This window comes from Mustelus asterias, chromosome 27 (assembly GCF_964213995.1).
Source record: "Mustelus asterias chromosome 27, sMusAst1.hap1.1, whole genome shotgun sequence".
Taxonomy (NCBI): domain Eukaryota; kingdom Metazoa; phylum Chordata; class Chondrichthyes; order Carcharhiniformes; family Triakidae; genus Mustelus; species Mustelus asterias.
The window spans coordinates 37226090-37243740 of NC_135827.1; the positions used below are offsets into that span (position 1 = coordinate 37226090).

A 17651-nucleotide genomic window follows, 5' to 3' on the forward strand; every position below is an offset into this window, starting at 1 on the left:
ATCAAATCAAAATCAAATCAAATACTCACATTTAGTACCAGGGCTGTGATTGTTGCGTCATTGCAAATGGCGACAGTTTCACCCGGGTTGATGGCGCCTAAGAATTTATGACCATGAAATGGAAGTGCATTTCGCAAGTAAGGCAGAGATTCCTCCAAGAATTAGAGAAGAAATGTGACAAAGAGCACAACCACATTCACCTAGCAAGCCCTTTACAAAGCATGCAGGTGCTGGTTACATATATTTGAAATAAAAGTCTCTCAGGAGTTGTTTATTTGTTGTTCAACGTAAAATGCAACAAGTTTTATACAAACCTGTGGAATATAATATTATCGATACAGTATCAGATACAAAACAAATGTGCCACTATTTAGCACAAAATGAAAGCAAGGCTACAAATAGTGTTGGCACTTCCCAAAGGTATGAACGCACAATTTCAATGAGTAAGAGGATTCCATTTAAATATACACGATTCCACAATTCATATACTTGCACTAAAGTCACTACTGAACACACCGCACCTGTCACGGCCTAAAGAAATAGGAAACACTTACATTTAAATAGCACCTATCACCATCTCAGGATGTCCCCAAAGCACTGAATGGCCAACCAAGGCCTTCTGAAGCATCGTCACTGTTGTAATGTACGAAAATTGCCGCAGCCAATTTGTACACAGCAAGCTCCCACAAAAATAAAAATAAATGACCAGACTATCTGTTTTAGGTGATGCCTGAAGGGTAAATATTGGCTCAGAGACTAGGCATTCTCTTACACTTTTCTTTGAAATAGTGCTATCGGATCTTTTATATTCACCTGAGAGAGCAGACAGGGCCTTAGTTTAACATCTGTTCAAAAGGGCAGCACCTCTGCCAATGCAGCACTCCCTCAGCTCAACACTGAAGCTTCAGTTTAGATTTTGCGTTCAAGTGTCTGAGTTGGAGCTTGAATCAAACTCTAACAGAGAGGCAAGAGTGACAGTACCGAGGCACAGACTGCATTAAGGTACAAATAGCAAGCTGCATTTTAAAATCTTATACACATAACCCGAGATTCAATTTGCGCCAAGATATTTATTGCTCTCTGTCAACTATCTGCCTGTCACTAGGGTTCTGGCAGCTGGCCTCCACTTCAGTCAGTGCCAGCCCCAGAGTGCGAAAATGCTCAAGCTATTTGACAATGGCAGGCATTGCAGTTCAATCTTATCCCGTTCTCACCTGGCAGAAGTGGGAATCATAGAAGAAGGAGGCCATTTGGCCCATTGTGCCTCTACTGGCCCTTGGAACACCTGTAATGAGCAGATTCAGCCACTGTACCACAATGTTGCACACAAGGTAATGGATAAATCAGAATGAAATGCAACTCAGTGAGTCAACTCAGCATTAGGAGATTGGCTTTTGTGTCTTGAATCCATCCACAGGGATTAATTCCCCATTATACACAGATTTTAGACAACTAGTGAAAGAACCAGAGATGACATGAGGAAAAATATCCACAGCGAATTGTTACTATGGGGAATACACCATCTGAAAGGGTGGAGGAAATAGATTCAACAGCAACTTCCAAAAGACAATTGGACAAATATTTGAAGGGGAAAGATTTGCAGGGCTATGGGGAAAGGACACGGGAGTGGGACAGCTCTACCAAAGAGCCAGCACAGACATGATGGGCCGGATGGCCTCTTTCAGTGATGTATCATCCTATTATGATCTGTGCCATTTGTTAGCCAGTGAATTTCCTCTTAAGATATATTCCTTTATTGTTTGCCACAGGGTTTGCAACTCTGCTCAGAGTCCAACAGGGAACTATGGTAGTGATCATTGGGATTGGACTAACCAAATAGCCAAGGAGAATGGTGAATGCAACACATGAGTGGTTAGGGTGTTCCTATGGGTGGTACAGTTGTCCGATTCCATGTCCATTAGGTCAGGTGACAGGACTTGGAGCATTTCTATCAAGCAGTGGTGGTAGTTTCCTGACATCCCTGAGTCCAGCTTTCAATCCTAATCCAAACTCTTTAACAGGAAAGTCTCTCACTCCCTCTCTCTCTTTCTCTCTCTCTCTCTCTCTCTGTCTCTCTCCTGGCTACAGAGGCAACTGTGCAAACTGAATCTTGGAAGGTTCATAGCGAACACAAGCTCACAGCAGTAAAGTATCTAGAGCATGTCAGGAATTGACCATCCCATTCACAAGGTTGGCAAAGTGTCTTTGATGGAAAGGTCACGCTGGCGCAGAAGGGAGTCTCGAAGCTTGGGACAGATCGTTGCTCAGAGAAGAGCGGGTTTTAATTTATGCTTCAGCTGTGCCATTCTCAACGTAGGATTGCTTGCTGCTTGCAACTAGGCATTGAAGTGGAATCATGCACATACCTCACAATGATTAGTTGGTAAATAAACACCTAGCAAGTGACAGGAAAGTCAACTGTATGGCATAGATTAGAAAACAAGTTATTTTCTGAACTTTAATTTTGGTTTCACAGTTCAACTCACCAGTTCCACATATTCCCACCTCCCCCATCCCACCCCTGCCTCTTGCAAAACTTAAAAAAAAACTTTCTTGGCTCTATTTTACTTCCTCTGGTGTTTATAACACCTTTAAATGACTGATCTTTCTTACTCACTCAGTATTTACCTACATAACAAATCACTGCACTTCGCTGTGTGAAGAACGTGGACATGTTTGGATCTTATATGAAAACTGTATATTACTGACACATAAATTGAGGTTACTATTGGTCATAACTGTTTCCATCAGTTGGGGTAATATTTGTGGAAAATTATATCCCGAACATCACTATCCTTATTTAATATGAAGTGTACATTCCCAGCAATGCCTATATAAATGTTTAACTTTGCATTGACTTGACTTACAAAATGAATTATAGAAACCTCAAAAAGCAACTTACTGTTGACAAGTTTGTGAATTAAACATTATTTAAGAGTCACAGACATATTCAATGTGTCTTTTTGCAGACATTGAGATGGAATCTGTTTAACGCCCAGTATTAATGAAGGTCAAGGGCATATTTTGCCCTTTTTTACTCTTTGTCAATAAAGCATTAATTTGCAATAGCTTTAAGAAACAGTAACCAAACACCTTTGATGTTATTCCTTTATCGCCAAACTGCAGAGGCCAAAGTCTTTGAGCCCGTTCAGAGTATCTCAAGAGTTCCAGTGGATATGAAGGCAAAGTCAGGGTTTGATGAATTTGCCCCAGTTTGGTGGTTCAAAGTTGCTGCAAGGAGCTCGGGCCTCACAAAATGCTTCTCGACATCACTTGTATAAACCATGTTTGGACTTTGCCATTAACCTGTGTCCCTGGAGTGATATTGGAAAGATGTCCAGAGGAAAGTACTTCTTCAGTGAACGCCATTTGTCTCTGACGTGACTGTGTGGTTGAATCCGTGGCCAATATTGAGATTTGCTTAGCTGCAGGTTCTGCATACCCGCCATAGCCTGTCGTCAAATGTACCCGTTTAATTTTTACTCCACCATAAAACTGCTTGGCCTTCCATGGGGCAGAAGGTTGCTGACTCCATAACATTGTTGCATTGACCAAATACCTGCAGCTTTGCTGTCATTAGCTTCAGCACAAGATTTAGCTTGCATGGGCACTTGCTGCAGACCAGGCTGTCCTGGGTTGGGATATAATGGCATACCTGTCGGAATATAGTACAGGCTCTCAATGTTTGCAGACTCAGCAGAAAAGTTCCTCTGGGTGAACTGTTTATGTTGCTGTGAATCTGTTTTATCTTGTGAGGTGCTTTGTTGGGACAATTGGCCTGGCATTTCCAGAGATCTTTGAGAAGACAGAGCAGGCCCTACAAACAACCCAGGATATGGCAAATTGGGCAAATAAGATGGGCTCATAACTCCTGCATTTAAAAGGTAAGGATGGAAAGGCACTTGATACACTCCACCATAGGGATGCTGAGGCATCACGACTTCCACATACTGCCCTGTTTCCGGATCCAACAACATTTTGCGAGGAGGTTGGACAGGTGCATCCACAAAGTAATATTTTCCAGTCTCTGGATCCACGAGCATTTTCCTCTGAGTTTGGGGATACGGAAAACAAGGCACATGTGGGTTGTCCAAGTCTTGAGAAGATTGGGGAACTTCGCACGTTGTCTCCACAGAGTTTGGTGCCTTTGCAACTGGGGAGAACTGAAGTTGGGTTTGATTCAGAGAGGTGTAGCACGGATGCTGCAGATAGGTAGCAGGGGACTGTGCCTCCCGAGGAATCTGATGAGAAATTGTCTGTTTCTCTTGTCTTTGAGGGTCCACTGCCTCCACACTGCGCTGATGCTGAAAATAAGGGATTGTCGACGAAGGGGGATTTGTTTTGTAGGTGGCAGGATGAGGAGAAGCAGCTGTTTGTCCCAGGTTGGGTATCTGTGCCTTCTGCTCTCTAAGAGGAATAGTAAGATAGTTCACACTTTCTAAGGACAGCGGTGCTTGTTCTTGAGTGGCTGCCCCACCAGTGGGCTGCATTTCAGCTGCAGAGGAGTTCAGCTTGCTCATATGTTCAGATAATTTGACAACTGTATTTACTGGAGGAAGTGTCTTCACGGTAAACTCTGCTGAACTCGAATGGATTTGTGAACTGGTCTGTTGATATGACACTTTGGGTGTCGCTGTCGGGATATCGATGGCGAAGCCTTTTGAGTTACTGCCACTCTCAAGTTTGTGAGTGGATGTCTTCACTGAGCTTGTTGCAGTTTGGTGGTAGTCTGTAGCTTTGACAGAGAGTAAGGTTTGTTTATCTCTGGTGCTGACCGAAGAGGAAATGGAAGTTTGTGCAAGATGGTGCTTCACAGATAAAGACTGTCTGTTTCTCGTTTTGACATCAGTAGGTTCCAAATTATTCTTGCTTTCTTCTTCCAAAATCAACGACAAGACGTAGCTATCTTTGATTGGCTGCGATTCTTTTAACATTTTCAATCCTGTCTTGTCTGAAGCTTGTTCAGCCTTTCCCTTTTTAACTTGATTCTCAGATTCGTTTGCACTTTCTATCTTTGTCTCAGTCTTGCAAACGGACATCTTGATGCTCTCACTGCTCTGAGTGCAATAATCCCGGGGTATTTGTTGATTTTCCGGTCCGGTTAAGCTCTCATGAGCAGCCTTGGATTTTAACTTTTCTTCACTAGAGTTGCCCATCTTCTTAATTTGATTCTCCAGTCCAACTTGTATGTCTTTGACAGTTTCATACTTGCCCGCTGATGATTTAATGACTTCGCTGTTTGAAATAGAATTACACGAGAATCTTTTTTCCTTTTGCCACCCAACATGCATCGCATTTTTAGCATCACCCCGCCCCGGGAACTTTGAGATGTCCACAGACTGTGAGAGTGAACTACTCATCACTACACTCCTCTTCTCCAATCCACGCTGAATCTTCCCTACATCCTCACCCTTCCCAATCAGTGATGGAATACCTTCACCACTGGGAGTAGAATTTCCAAACTGTTTACCCCTCTGCTGCACCTTGACTTGACCTTCTCTTACACGCTCATCACTTCCTTTGACTTCTTCGACCTTTAAAACCGAATTTTCCAAAATATTACTTTTATTTCCCAACTTTCTGATTTGACTTTCCTTGTTCATTTCCCCTCTCCTGGTTAATTCTTGGGATGTCTCGCTGCTTGACGAAGATATCTTTGGGAGTGTTTTCTGATGATCCAATCTGGAGTCCACCTTTCTCTCCGACATTTCTTTACCTTTTGATATGTTTGTGCTGTTTGAGTTGGGGGTTGAAGTACCCACACGGTTGCTCCGGTTTTCCAGTGTTGTGGACTCAATCTTTTCAGCCAATGGTTTGGTATCGCTATTCCTTGAAGTTGAAATTTTCTGGAGTTTATTTAGATTTTCTGGTCTGTCTTGAACTTCATTTTTAGAATCACTTTGTCCATGTTTTAAACTCGCACCCTCTTTGAGTGGGGTGACGGGTCCAGTCGGCTTTACTTGGCTGTGCAATTTCACTGGCCCCTCCTTTTTGGGAACAGTTTTGTTTGACACTTGACTCTCTTGCTTTGGAATGGATTCTGCCGAATCTTTCTTTGTTTTTTCTCCAACACTCTCAACCTTATTACCCTTTGTGTGTGAATGTGGGAGTGAGTAATGTTTCTGCACTCCAGCTGACTGACCCCTTTTGACCTTACTTGCATTGGACAATAAATTGCAATCTTCACTTGTTGAATACTGCTTAACCAGACGTAGATCTTGCTTTTCTTTTGTGTTCTTAATATCATCCCTTATAGGAGATATCCTGCTAGCTTCCTTATTTGATGCAGATGTGATTTGTGGTTTGTCAACCTTGTTTTTCTTTTTGACGTTCTTCAAATCCGTTGACTGATTTGACGCCCCATTCTCCCCTTTCCCACTGTGTTTGCAAGCCTGGCTTTCACTCTCTGCTTTTTTAGGAGCACCTATCCTGTTTTTCTTCGAATCGGATGGAATCAATAGTTTGATATCAGAAGAATATAACCTGGAGGTGTCTGTACTCCCTGCGTAGGTCCAATATTTCTTGTCTATTGATGAACTGCTGAAGATTTCTCTGTTACCTTTACAACTTACTGATTTGCACTGGATGTAAATGGGCATGGTTGGGGTGCTGTCCACAGGTCCAGACTCTGTGGACAGTAGCGAGCCATCGGGGTGAAGGATTTGTGTGAATCCAGAAGGTTTGCCCTCAGTGCCACTGAAGCTTAATGCACCATAGGTATTCTTCACGAGTTTGCGCACATCCCTCACCTGATGAATGGGACCTCTCACCCTTTGCTGTGCCAGAGATTCACTCCTGTCAAACTGCGGCTCTGTCACTCTGCAATCATCCGTCTCAAACTTGAAGGAAGCGGGTAGGGTCTGGTACTTGGGGTCAAGAGTAATGATCTTATTGCGGGAGCCAATGTTTGGAGCCAGTTGTTCAACAGTCCCATAAGGGTCCACTTGCTTCTCCTGGGTGGTTCGAGAAGCAGCTGTCAGCTTGGCCAGTTGTGGCATTAGGGTGTTCCTTGCTGCATTTCTTGAGTCTAAAGTGTTACCCAACTGCTTGTAAGTCCCTTTGTCTTCGTAAACCGTTTGCTTGTTTCCCCCTGGGTAGCCAGTCTGCGTTAACTCTTTAATAAGCTGTGGGAAACTCTCCACATATCTGTCCTCAGGGGCGTGTTGTGCAGTGTCAGTTGGGGGGTTGCTGGAGTCACTGGGTAAAGGGTGGGTTTTCTCTGCACTTAGACCCAGGGCTCTTGCTGACTTTCCTCCCTTCTCTGGGTTACTCTCCTTCCAGTTCCTGAACCCACTGTTTTCACAGCGACTGTCCAGGGACAGGGAAGCCTCACCCTTCAGCGACCCACCGCTGTCCTGCCGAGGAAGGACCCTCTTCCCATCCGCCAGCTCCGCGCTCAGTTCGCAGCTTCTCCTGCTGAGATTGGCAGGGGAATCCTCCAGAGACACCTCGCTCTCCGACCTGGCGCTGGAGTTTTGCCGCTTCAGTTCCTGGGGGGCTCCCAGCGAGGGGAATTCGAACTCGCGGAGCTGGGCTGAGGATGGGGTGGATGGGACTGAGGAGTAAGGGTCCTGGATGGCCCCTCTCTCCATCTTCAGCTCCTGCTCAAACTGCATCTTCTTGGAAATCACATTGGAAATGTGGCAGGACGCGAACTTGGCCTTTTTGGAGCATTCCTCTGCTGACTCTGCCCTCTGCAGCTGTCTGCCTCTGGCTCCAGCCTTCGCCTCTGCTGTGTCCTCCTTGCAGAGGGAGCTCTCCTCTCTCTCCTGGGGCTGTTCTCCCACCTCCTGGCAATCTGTGCCCCTGAACACGGTCAGTTCACTCCTCTCCCGCTTCTTGAACTGGATTTCCCTCTTGGGCACCGTCCGCTTCTCCCCCTTTTCCTGCTTCACACTCTCCACCACTACCACGTCCACACACTCAACCTGGGCTTGCCCCAGAGCCTGGCCGGATACCCCCTCCCGGCTGGCAGCATGGGCACCCTGCACATCCCCACTGGCTTCACTCAACTCAACATAGGTGGACCATCTATTGGTGCCAGTGCTGTCCTCTGACAGGGACAGGGAGAGCTCGGTGGATGCCCTGGGCTCCAGCACCTCCATGTAGCTGCTGTGGGGACAGGCCAGGCTGCGGAAAGCTAAGGCGGTCAGTCTGCCAACCTCATAATCCGTCTCGTCCAAGTCGCTCACCAAGCTGGAGGTCTCGCTCATGTAGTCGGCGCAAGTTTTGGCCACAGTCACACGCGGGCCCCTGGCGAAATGCTCCCCAAATTCCTTCTTCTCAACCTGGAACATCTTCCCCTTCCTCCACCCCGAAGGTTTCCTGCTGAGCCGGTGGGGGCTGCTTGGGCCACCCCTTCACTGTGAGAGAGGCACAGAGACTGCTCGACTCTCCAGCACTCCTGATTCTCCCCCCCGCCCCAGCTCCTGCACTATTCTGGGCACTGACTGACAGCTGAACCTGTCAGCTTCCCTTTGCAGTTGTTGCTGTGTCTGTGTCTCCAACAACCTATCCTCCGCCCCCCCCCCCCCCCCCCCCACTACCCCTTTCACTGGTGGATCAGATTCAATGCATTTGCTGACTACCCTTCCATTCTCAGAGTTAGCCTTTGCACTTGTCCAATCGTAATCAGCAAATGCCTTTCTTATTTATCCGGCTCTTTTCAACTTGTTTATTTTTTTCAAACGTTATTCTTTTCTCAGAGTGGACAGGGCAGTCGACCTGGAATCCTCCAGTGTCGCTGGAGGATTTCCCTGCCAATCTCAGCCCCTAATCCATCTCCCTGGGCAGCACGGTGGCACAGTGGTCAGCACTGCTGCCTCACAGCGCCAGGGACCGGGGTTCGATTTCCGGCTTGGGTCACTGCCTGTGTGGAGTTTGCACGTTCTCCCCGTGTCTTTGCGTGGGTTTCCTCCGGGTGCTCCGGTTTCCTCCCGCACTCCAAAGATAGGCGGGTTGGATGGATTGGCCGTGCTAAATTGCCCCTTTTCCGGCCACACTCGTCCCAAACAGGAAAATCCCGCCCGAGGTCAACAGACCTTTGAATGTTTCGCTCCCCCCACCCCACCCCGCCTCCACCTGATACGGTTTCCATGGTGGGTGGGATGGAAAAATTCCCCTCTGAGTGTCAGGGGGATTAGCAGGGTAAATACATGGGGTTACGGGCTTAGGGCCTGGGTGGGATTGTTGTCGGTGTAGACTTAATGGGCCGGATGGCCTCTTTCTGCACTGTAGGGATTCTATGATGATTCTATGATATTTGCTTGTTCCAAGCACCAACTCAATTTCAAATGGAATTCAATTCATGGTCCCCCAAGAGAGACATACTAGCTCCAAGCTGACAAGAACAGGCATTGTACCTGATCCTACGCTTTTGATTCGATTTATTATTGTCACATGTATTGGCATACAGTGAAAAGTATTGTTTCTTGTACACTATACAGACAAAGCATACCGTTCATAGAGAAGAAAAGAAAAGGGTGCAGAATATAATGTTCCAGTCATAGCTAGGGTGTAGAGAAAGATTAACTTAATGCGAGGTAGGTCCATTCAAAAGTCTGACGGCAGCAGGGAAGAAGCTGTTCTTGATTCAGTTAGTATGTGACCTCAGACTTTTGAATCTTTTTGTCGGGACGAAGGTGGAAGAGAGAATTTCCGGAGTGCGTGGGGTCCTTGATTATGTTAACTGCTTTCCTGAGGCAGGAGGAAGTGTAGACAGAGTCAATGAATGAGAGGCTGGATCTTAACAAAACGTATTCAGGGTTAGATATCAGTCACCATCCCACCAACAAAAGCACAAAGTTACTCTTGTGAAGATTAAACCGGCTCCTTTATAACTGAGGCTGTCAGTGAAATCTCTGAGCTGCAGTGTCAGGGTAGTTTGTCTGAACTATGAAAGCCTTGCACTTTTTGGGATTTCAATGAGTCCCTTTCAGAAATGCCATCATCTGCCACCTTGCACTGCGGCTCCATGGTTAATAAAGAAATTGCATTTGCATAGCGCCTTTCAGGACCTCACAACTTCGCAAAGAGCTTTACAGGCAGTCAGGTACCTTTGAAGTGTGATCACTGTTTGAGTGGAGGAAATGCAATTTACGCACAGCAAGCTCCCACAGACTGCAATGTGAAAATAACCAGATAGTCTGTTCTTGGTGATACTGACTGGGGATAATTGTCGCCCAAGGCACGGTGGCACAGTGGCACGGTGGTTACTGCTGCTTCACAGCTCCAGGGACCCGGGTTCGATTCCCGGCTTGGGTCACTGTCTGTGTGAAGTTTGCACGTTCTCCCCGTGTCTGCGTGGGTTTCCTCCGGGTGCTCTGGTTTCCTCCCACACTCCCAAAATGTGCAGGCTGGGTGGATTGGCCATGCTAAATTGTCCCTTGGTGTCTTAAAGATAGGTTATGGGATTAGCCATGGTAAATATGTGGGGTTACGGGGGATAGGGCAGGGCGTTGAGCCTGGGGGCAAGATACTCTGTCAGAGGGTTAGTGCAGATTCAATGGGCTGAATGGCCTCCTTCTGCAGTGTAGGGATTCTATGATATGACACTGAGGAGGACTCATCTACTCTTATAGACCAGATAACACAGAAAAAGGCCACTTAGCCCTTCATGCCTGTTCTGATTCTTTGAGAGAGCAATTGTGAGATTCTGGAAGGGTTTCCGTGTCAGGTATTTTTCCAAATCTCTTTGAGAGTTGTTGCTGAACCTGCTTTCATCAGCCTTTCAGGCAATTCCACTCTGTATTCTTTGAAATATTCGTGGGATCCTTTGCATCCATCTAACAGGGCACATAACCCCTCCTTGACGTAATGCCTCATTTCATAGAATCTACAGTGCAGAAGGAGGCCATTCAGCCCATTGAGCCTGCACCAACAACAATCCCATCCAGGTCCTATCCCCGTAACCCCACATATTTACCCTCCTAATCTCCCTGACACTGAGGGGCAATTTAGCATGGCCAATCAACCTAACCCGCACATTTTTGGACTGTGGGAGTAAACTGGAGCACCCGGAGGAAACCCACGTAGACATGGGAAGAACGTGCAATCTCCACACAGACAGTCACCCAAGGCCGGTATTGAATCCGGGTCCCTGGCGCTGTGAGGCAGCAGTGCTAACCACTGAGCCAACGCGCCGCCCAATGCAAGATGGCACCCAAAACAGAGCAGCTCTCTCTCAGTATTGCACTGGGGCATCAGGCTGAATTCTAGGCTCAACTCTCTCGAGTGGAAGTCAAACCCACAATCATGTGAATCAAAGATAAGCATTTTGCCAACTGACACTCCTTAAAGCATATCTCTTATGATCAAGCTTTTGGCAGTTCTTATACGGTTCAATGTCATATTTCTGTTTTGGAAAGCCTTGCTTTGTTTATTGCATTAAAGGATGCTATTTAAATTTAAATTGATGTTAAGCCTCAGCTGATAACACCTCTCATTGTGATACTGAGTCATGCAAAGCAGGATAATCCTAGGCTTAATCCCTGGCATGTGTTGAGTAGGATTCTAAAACTGGCTTCCTGACCCGGGACTAGGGAGGAAAAATTCTTCCTTGGGACATTTCCCAAATTCCCAGTGCTGATCCCTGTCCAGAGAATCCTCCCGGAAAGTCCATGCGCACAGACTCCAGGATCAGGGTGGATTGTGATGCTCTCTATGGCCAAATAGCCAGCCAGAATTTCCTGTCTGAAGACTGGCTATTGGAGCCAAGAGATGGAAGGGTGTAGCAGCCCCAGGACAAGTGAATCCCTTCAGGAGAGGAGAGGAGAAAATTGGAGATATTGAAGGAAGCAAGCCTAATCCATGTTTGATTTGATTTGATTTGATTTATTATTATTACATGTATTAGTATACAGTGAAAAGTATTGTTTCTTGTGCGCTATACAGACCAAGCATACTGTTCATACAGAAGGGAAGGAGAGAGTGCAGAATGTAGTGTTACAGTCATAGCTAGCGTGTAGAGAAAGATCAACTTAATGCAAGGTAGGTCTATTCAAAAATCTGATGGCAGCAGAGAAGAAGCTGTTCTTGAGTCGGTTGGTAGATGACCTCAGACTTTTGTATCTTTTTCTCAATGGAAGAAGGTGGAAGAGAGAACATCCAGAGAGCGTGGGGTCCTTAATTATGCTGGCTGCTTTGCTGAGGCAGCAGGAAGTGTAGACAGAGTCAATGGATGAGAGGCTGGTTTGCGTGATGGATTGGGCTAATAGGATTCTTGTTATTGCTAATCACCGTTAGTAAATTAAAAATGAGTAACAGACACAGTGGTTACGTCTCCAGTGATCTCAATACTCTGAGCTGCACAGTGGATTTGCTGGTAAAATGGTCTGATGAGAAGCCAAGTGTTTGGGATTTTTAGAGAGTTTTACTTGCTCAGTTACTGAATGATGATAAATGTTTTCTCAGTAATTGTGTGGAGTTTGCACATTCTCCTCGTGTCTGCGTGGGTTTCCTCCGGGTGCTCCGGTTTCCTCCCACAGTCCAAAGATGTGCGGGTTAGGTTGATTGGCCATGCTAAAAATTGCCCCTTAGTGTCCTGTGATGCGTAGATTAGAGGGATTAGCGGGTAAAATATGTAGGGATATGGGGGTAGGGCCTGGGTGGGATTGTGGTCAGTGCAGACTCCATGGGCCGAATGGCCTCTTTCTGTACTGTAGGGTTTCTATGATTTCTATGAGTAATTGTGCTGACGTTTACCTGGATTGTGTGCAAGTCACATTCCACTGAAATTAGTGCAGGTGGCGGAAGTGGGGCCACCTTGGCAGCACAAGTGGTCAGTCAGCAGTTACTGTTGGCCAACACTTCCATATAAGGACAAGGGGTAACCTCAGTATCTCTAACCGTGTGAAAGGAGAGAGTTTGACGAAAGGTTCTATCTCCGATTACAGGAACCTGCAGGAAATGAGGAAACCTGGAGCTGGCTGTCGAATTGTCATGATTCAGGCTTACTTCTTTCTGCCTCAGCCCATCGTGTTTATATTTCATCATTTGCTAAAAGTTTCACCACAGTGCTAAAGTTTATTTATTAGTCACAAGTAAGGCTTACATTAACACTGCAATGAAGTTACCGTGAAATTCCCCCAGTCGCCACACTCCGGCGCCTGTTCGGGTCAATGCACCCCTAACCAGCACGTCTTTCAGACTGTGGGAGGAAACCGGAGGAAACCCACGCAGACACGGGGAGAACGTACAAAACTCCACACGGACAGTGACCCAAGCCGGGAATCGAAACCAGGTCCCTGGCGCTGTGAGGCAGCAGTGCTGACCACTGTGTCGCCGTGTCGCCTCAATCATTTCCTTCCTTTTATTTTTCCCAGAAACTTATTCACTCTTCTGTTTTCAGTATGGAGGAGAGGCTGACGGAGTCACAACTCAGAGGCAGATTCTGTTTGTTTTTTTCTGAGATATGAGGGCTCGGATTTTCAAGACAGTGTCAGGAACCTGACACCCGGGTGAATTTCAAGTCCTGTCCCTGTGTCTGAACTGTATTGCTCCCACAATTTTGGTTTGCAATGTAAATACCCAATTGGAAGTGCCTCACGCCATCAGGAGGTACGAGCTACCTGCCTGCCACCAACAGCAAAGGTAGGTGGCGGCCATGTTGGAGGTTGCCGCTGCCTTGTTGAGGTGAGAAGGCAGCTTGTGAAAGGACCTGGAGAATAGAGATGATGCAAAGTAGCCAAGGATGTCAAGCCGAGGTACCAAACGCATTCCAGCACTAATTGCTCCCTCAAATTTTACAAATAAACAAAGATGGAAACAAAACATCTTGTGTCCCATGGTGATCCCAACAGCTGTGCAATAATGTGTGCCAAACTGTTTGTGTTAATCCAGAAAAGATTGTTCCAGGTAGGCCCCTTAAGGAGCTTAAAGGGTTAATTGGCGATGAGTAGACTTGCCGTTCCCTTCCCCCATGTTGGCCCTTTGAAAATTGAAAACTGTATCGGAAGCAGTGGGATCCAATGCCGCTCTTTGGGAACGCAATTTACAAATCCACCCACACACCTTCCCACTCCCTCTGGCAATTGAACATTGAGCCTGAATTCCCCAAGGGAGCTTTAAGAAAGGAATGTTTCCTTGCAGCTTAGTGTTGAAGGAGTTGCCGATCTAACTCAATTTTAATCAAGGGTTATTATTAAAAATATTATTTTCCCAGTTTCAAAGGCTGCCTCTTTAAACTGGGTCACCAGGTATCAGCCCCCTCTCCCAGGCAGTCCCGCTTAAGCCAGGCTCCTAATAAGGAATCAAGCTTGCTCTTTACTCTACTGGATTAATTCTACCTCTAAAAAGCTCCAGTTCCCCTTCCTCTTCCTGTTCCTCTGCTGGATCTTATTTCTACTTCTTTAATACAGCAGTGACCTGCTGTGAACCTGCACCTCAAACTCTGGGTAAATGCAAACAGTGTCGCCTCAAATTTCAACGACAGACGCTCAACGTTTTTTGGACCAGAAGGCGATTGATCACAAGGACAAGTCTGGATTTTCAGTTAGACAGAATTAAGATAAAGCCACTCAAAAAATCCAGACTAAAAATTAAAAGAGGGATTCTAAAATCCGGTCCATCTGTTGCTGAAACCCAATCATCTTTAGACTCGACTTTTCTTATGGCTCTTGGCTGATCACCCACATTAGAATGTAACCAATGATAACATTGGATCTGTTGTAGTGTGACCAATGGTAACATGCTGTAAGGGTCAGCTGACCCAGTAAACTATGTAACCAATGATGAAATGACGTGGTGGTCAGCTGACCAGCTGACTCAGTATAGATAAGAAGCTGCTGGGGCTTGTGGGAGCTTGGAATGGCCCAGGGTGAGGCCTCAGGTGTGTTGGAATAATGAAGTTTCATTATTAAACCTTTTTCTTTGATTTATTAGTTGGAGTAAGTTTTGTTTTATTTTATTGCCTACAACTGAAGAGTACCTTCTGGTGGATCAATAAGCATCCCGCACCCTCCATAAATGTGAGTGCACCCCAATTTCTACCATTCTAACTCACACCACATCATGATCACCTAGCAGCCCTGTGCGTGCTGATCTACACTGGCATCTCCACCAGCAAAACGTCTGTTTTAAAATTTTCATCTTTGTTTTGAAATTGCTTCATGGCCTTGTCTCTCCCTATCTCTGTAACCCGCTCCCTCACACTTATGTCAGGTTCCTATTTACTGACAACAGCTCAACCTTCAACACCATTATCCCAACTAAACTCATCTCCAAACTCTGGATAAAAGCTTTGACAAAGGTTCGTGTGGACTCGAAACGTCCACTCTTTTCTTTCCTTACAGATGCTGCCAGGCCTGCTGAGATTTTCCAGCATTTTCTCTTTTGGTCTAGGGCTTGGCTCCTCCCTCTGTGACTGGGTCCTAGACTTCCTAACCCACACACCTCAATCAGTTAGGATAGACAATGACACCTCCTCCACGATTATCCTCAACACCAGTGCCCCACAAGACTGTGTCCTCAGCCCTTTACGATACTCCTTAGATACAAAGAACAAAGAACAATACAGCACAGGAACAGGCCCTTCGGCCCTCCAAGCCCGCGCCGCTCCCCGGTCCAGGATTGAATCCTGAATCCAGGATCCCCGCCCAATTTTCCAGCCTATCTACATCCTAATATCCTATCCACCGAGCTGTCCCTCACAGCTACGATGCTTTGTTCATCACAACCTATTAACTCACCCCCACCCCCCCATTCCAGACCATGTGATCTCCAGGGAGAGGCGAAAACCCAGAGTGAAAATGACCCCTCACATACCTATGACTGTGTGGCCAAATTCCACTCCAACTCCATTTTCAGGTTTGCTGATGACACCACCGTAGTTGGTCTGATCTCAAACAACGATAACACGGAGTACAGGAATGAGATAGAGAATCTGGTGAAATGCTGCATTAACAATAATCTCTCCCTCAATGTCAGTACAACAAAGGAGTTAGTCATCCACTTCAGGAAACGTAGTGGAGGACATTCCCCTGCCTACATCAAAGGTGATGAAGTGGAGATGGTCCAGAGCTTCAAGTTTCTAGATGCTCAGATCACCAACAATCTGTCCTGGTCCCTCCACGCCGACGCTATAGTTAAGAAAGCCCACCAGCGCTTCCACTTTCTCAGGAGGCTAAGGAGATTTGGCATGTCCACTATGATTCTTACCCATTTTGTGATACATCATTTATGGATGTATCACAGCTTGATATGGCTCAAGAAACTACAAAGGGTTCTGAACATAGCCCAGTCCATCAGGCAAACCAGCCTCCCATCCAGTGACTCTGTCTACACTTCCTGCTGCCTTGGAAAAGCAGCCAGTATAATCAAGGACCCCACGCACCCCGGACATTCTCTCTTCCACCTTCTTCCATCGGGAAATAGATACTAAAGCCTGAGGTCACATACCAACCTACTCAAAAACAGCTTCTTTCCTGCTGCCATCAGACTTTTGAATGCTCCTATCATATATTAAGCTGATCTTTCTCTTCACTCTATCTGTAACTGTAACACTATATTCTGCACCCTCTCCTTTCCTCACTCCTGTGTTCTCTATGAACGGTATGCTTTGTCTGTTTAGCACTCAAGATACAATACTTTTCACTGTATGCTAATACATGTGACAATAATAAATCAAATCAAATCAGCCATACAACCCTCCAAGATCTCACCACTCCTCCAATTCTGGCCTCTTGTGCATCCCCAATTTCCTTTACTACACCATTGGCAGCCGTGTCTTCAGCTGCATCAGCCCCTAAGGACTGGGCTGAGATCTTCCAGTCCTTCCCACAGCCGGAATTGTCAGGACTGTGACAGAAAATTTGATGGACCAGCCAAAGGTCTGTTGAGTTGAGGTGGGACTGGAGAATGCTGGCCTTGAGCTTCCCTCTCTATCTTTCTTCCCTCCTTCCAGGCTCTCCAATTTCATTGTCTGTACTCACATCTCTTCATGTGGCTCCATGACCACTACTGTTTGCTAACACTCCTGCTAAGCACCTTGGGACATTTCGCTATGTTAAAGGTGCTATATAAATGCAAGCTGGTGTTTTTATCAGATACAATATGAGCACCATCACAGGAAAACTGTCACAACACGAAGTCTATCGGTTTCAGTAGAATACCTACCAACACCCTCTCAGTTGGGTTGGCAACCCTCCAGGATTATCCAAGAATCTCCAGGAATTCTGGATCAACCTCCTATACAGCTGGGAGCCAAGCCCTAGAGGACGTAAAAAAATGTGATTTTTAAAGTTTTCTTTAAGAGTCTGCACCAACTCTTCAAAACAGCATCTTACTCCATCCCCCCAACCCCATCCCTGTAACCCTGCGAATCTTACATGGCTAACCCACCTAACCCACACATCTTTGGACACTAAGGGCAATTTACCATAGCCAGTCCACCTAACTTGCACACCTTTGGACTGTGGAAGGAAACCGGAGCACCCGGAGGAAACCCACGCAGACACGGGGAGAACGTGCAAACTCCACACAGACAGTGACCCAAGCCGGGAATCGAACCCAGGTGAGGCAGCAGTGCTAACCACTGTGTCACCGTGCCGCCCCCATGTATAAAACACAACTACCCGCGATCTCAGGGATCCCCCTCAAAACGCGCTCATCGCCAAACTGAAACTCTTTCACTTCAAACCCAGGATGACACTTGC

General features: G+C 46.3%; 1 protein-coding gene across 1 annotated transcript; it reads right to left on the reverse strand.

The window, feature by feature from the left end:
* Positions 1 to 256: 256 nt before the first annotated feature.
* Positions 257 to 8408, reverse strand: LOC144479954 (uncharacterized). Its single transcript, XM_078199044.1, has one exon. It carries the CDS (start codon positions 8295 to 8297, stop codon positions 3480 to 3482), a length of 4818 nt encoding a protein of 1605 aa, XP_078055170.1. The 5' UTR covers positions 8298 to 8408; the 3' UTR covers positions 257 to 3479.
* Positions 8409 to 17651: the final 9243 nt, after the last annotated feature.

Coding starts and splice junctions, on each gene's coding strand:
- LOC144479954 (XM_078199044.1), bottom strand. CDS start 8,297: ATGTTCCAGGTTGAGAAGAAGGAATTTGGGGAGCATTTCGCCAGGGGC.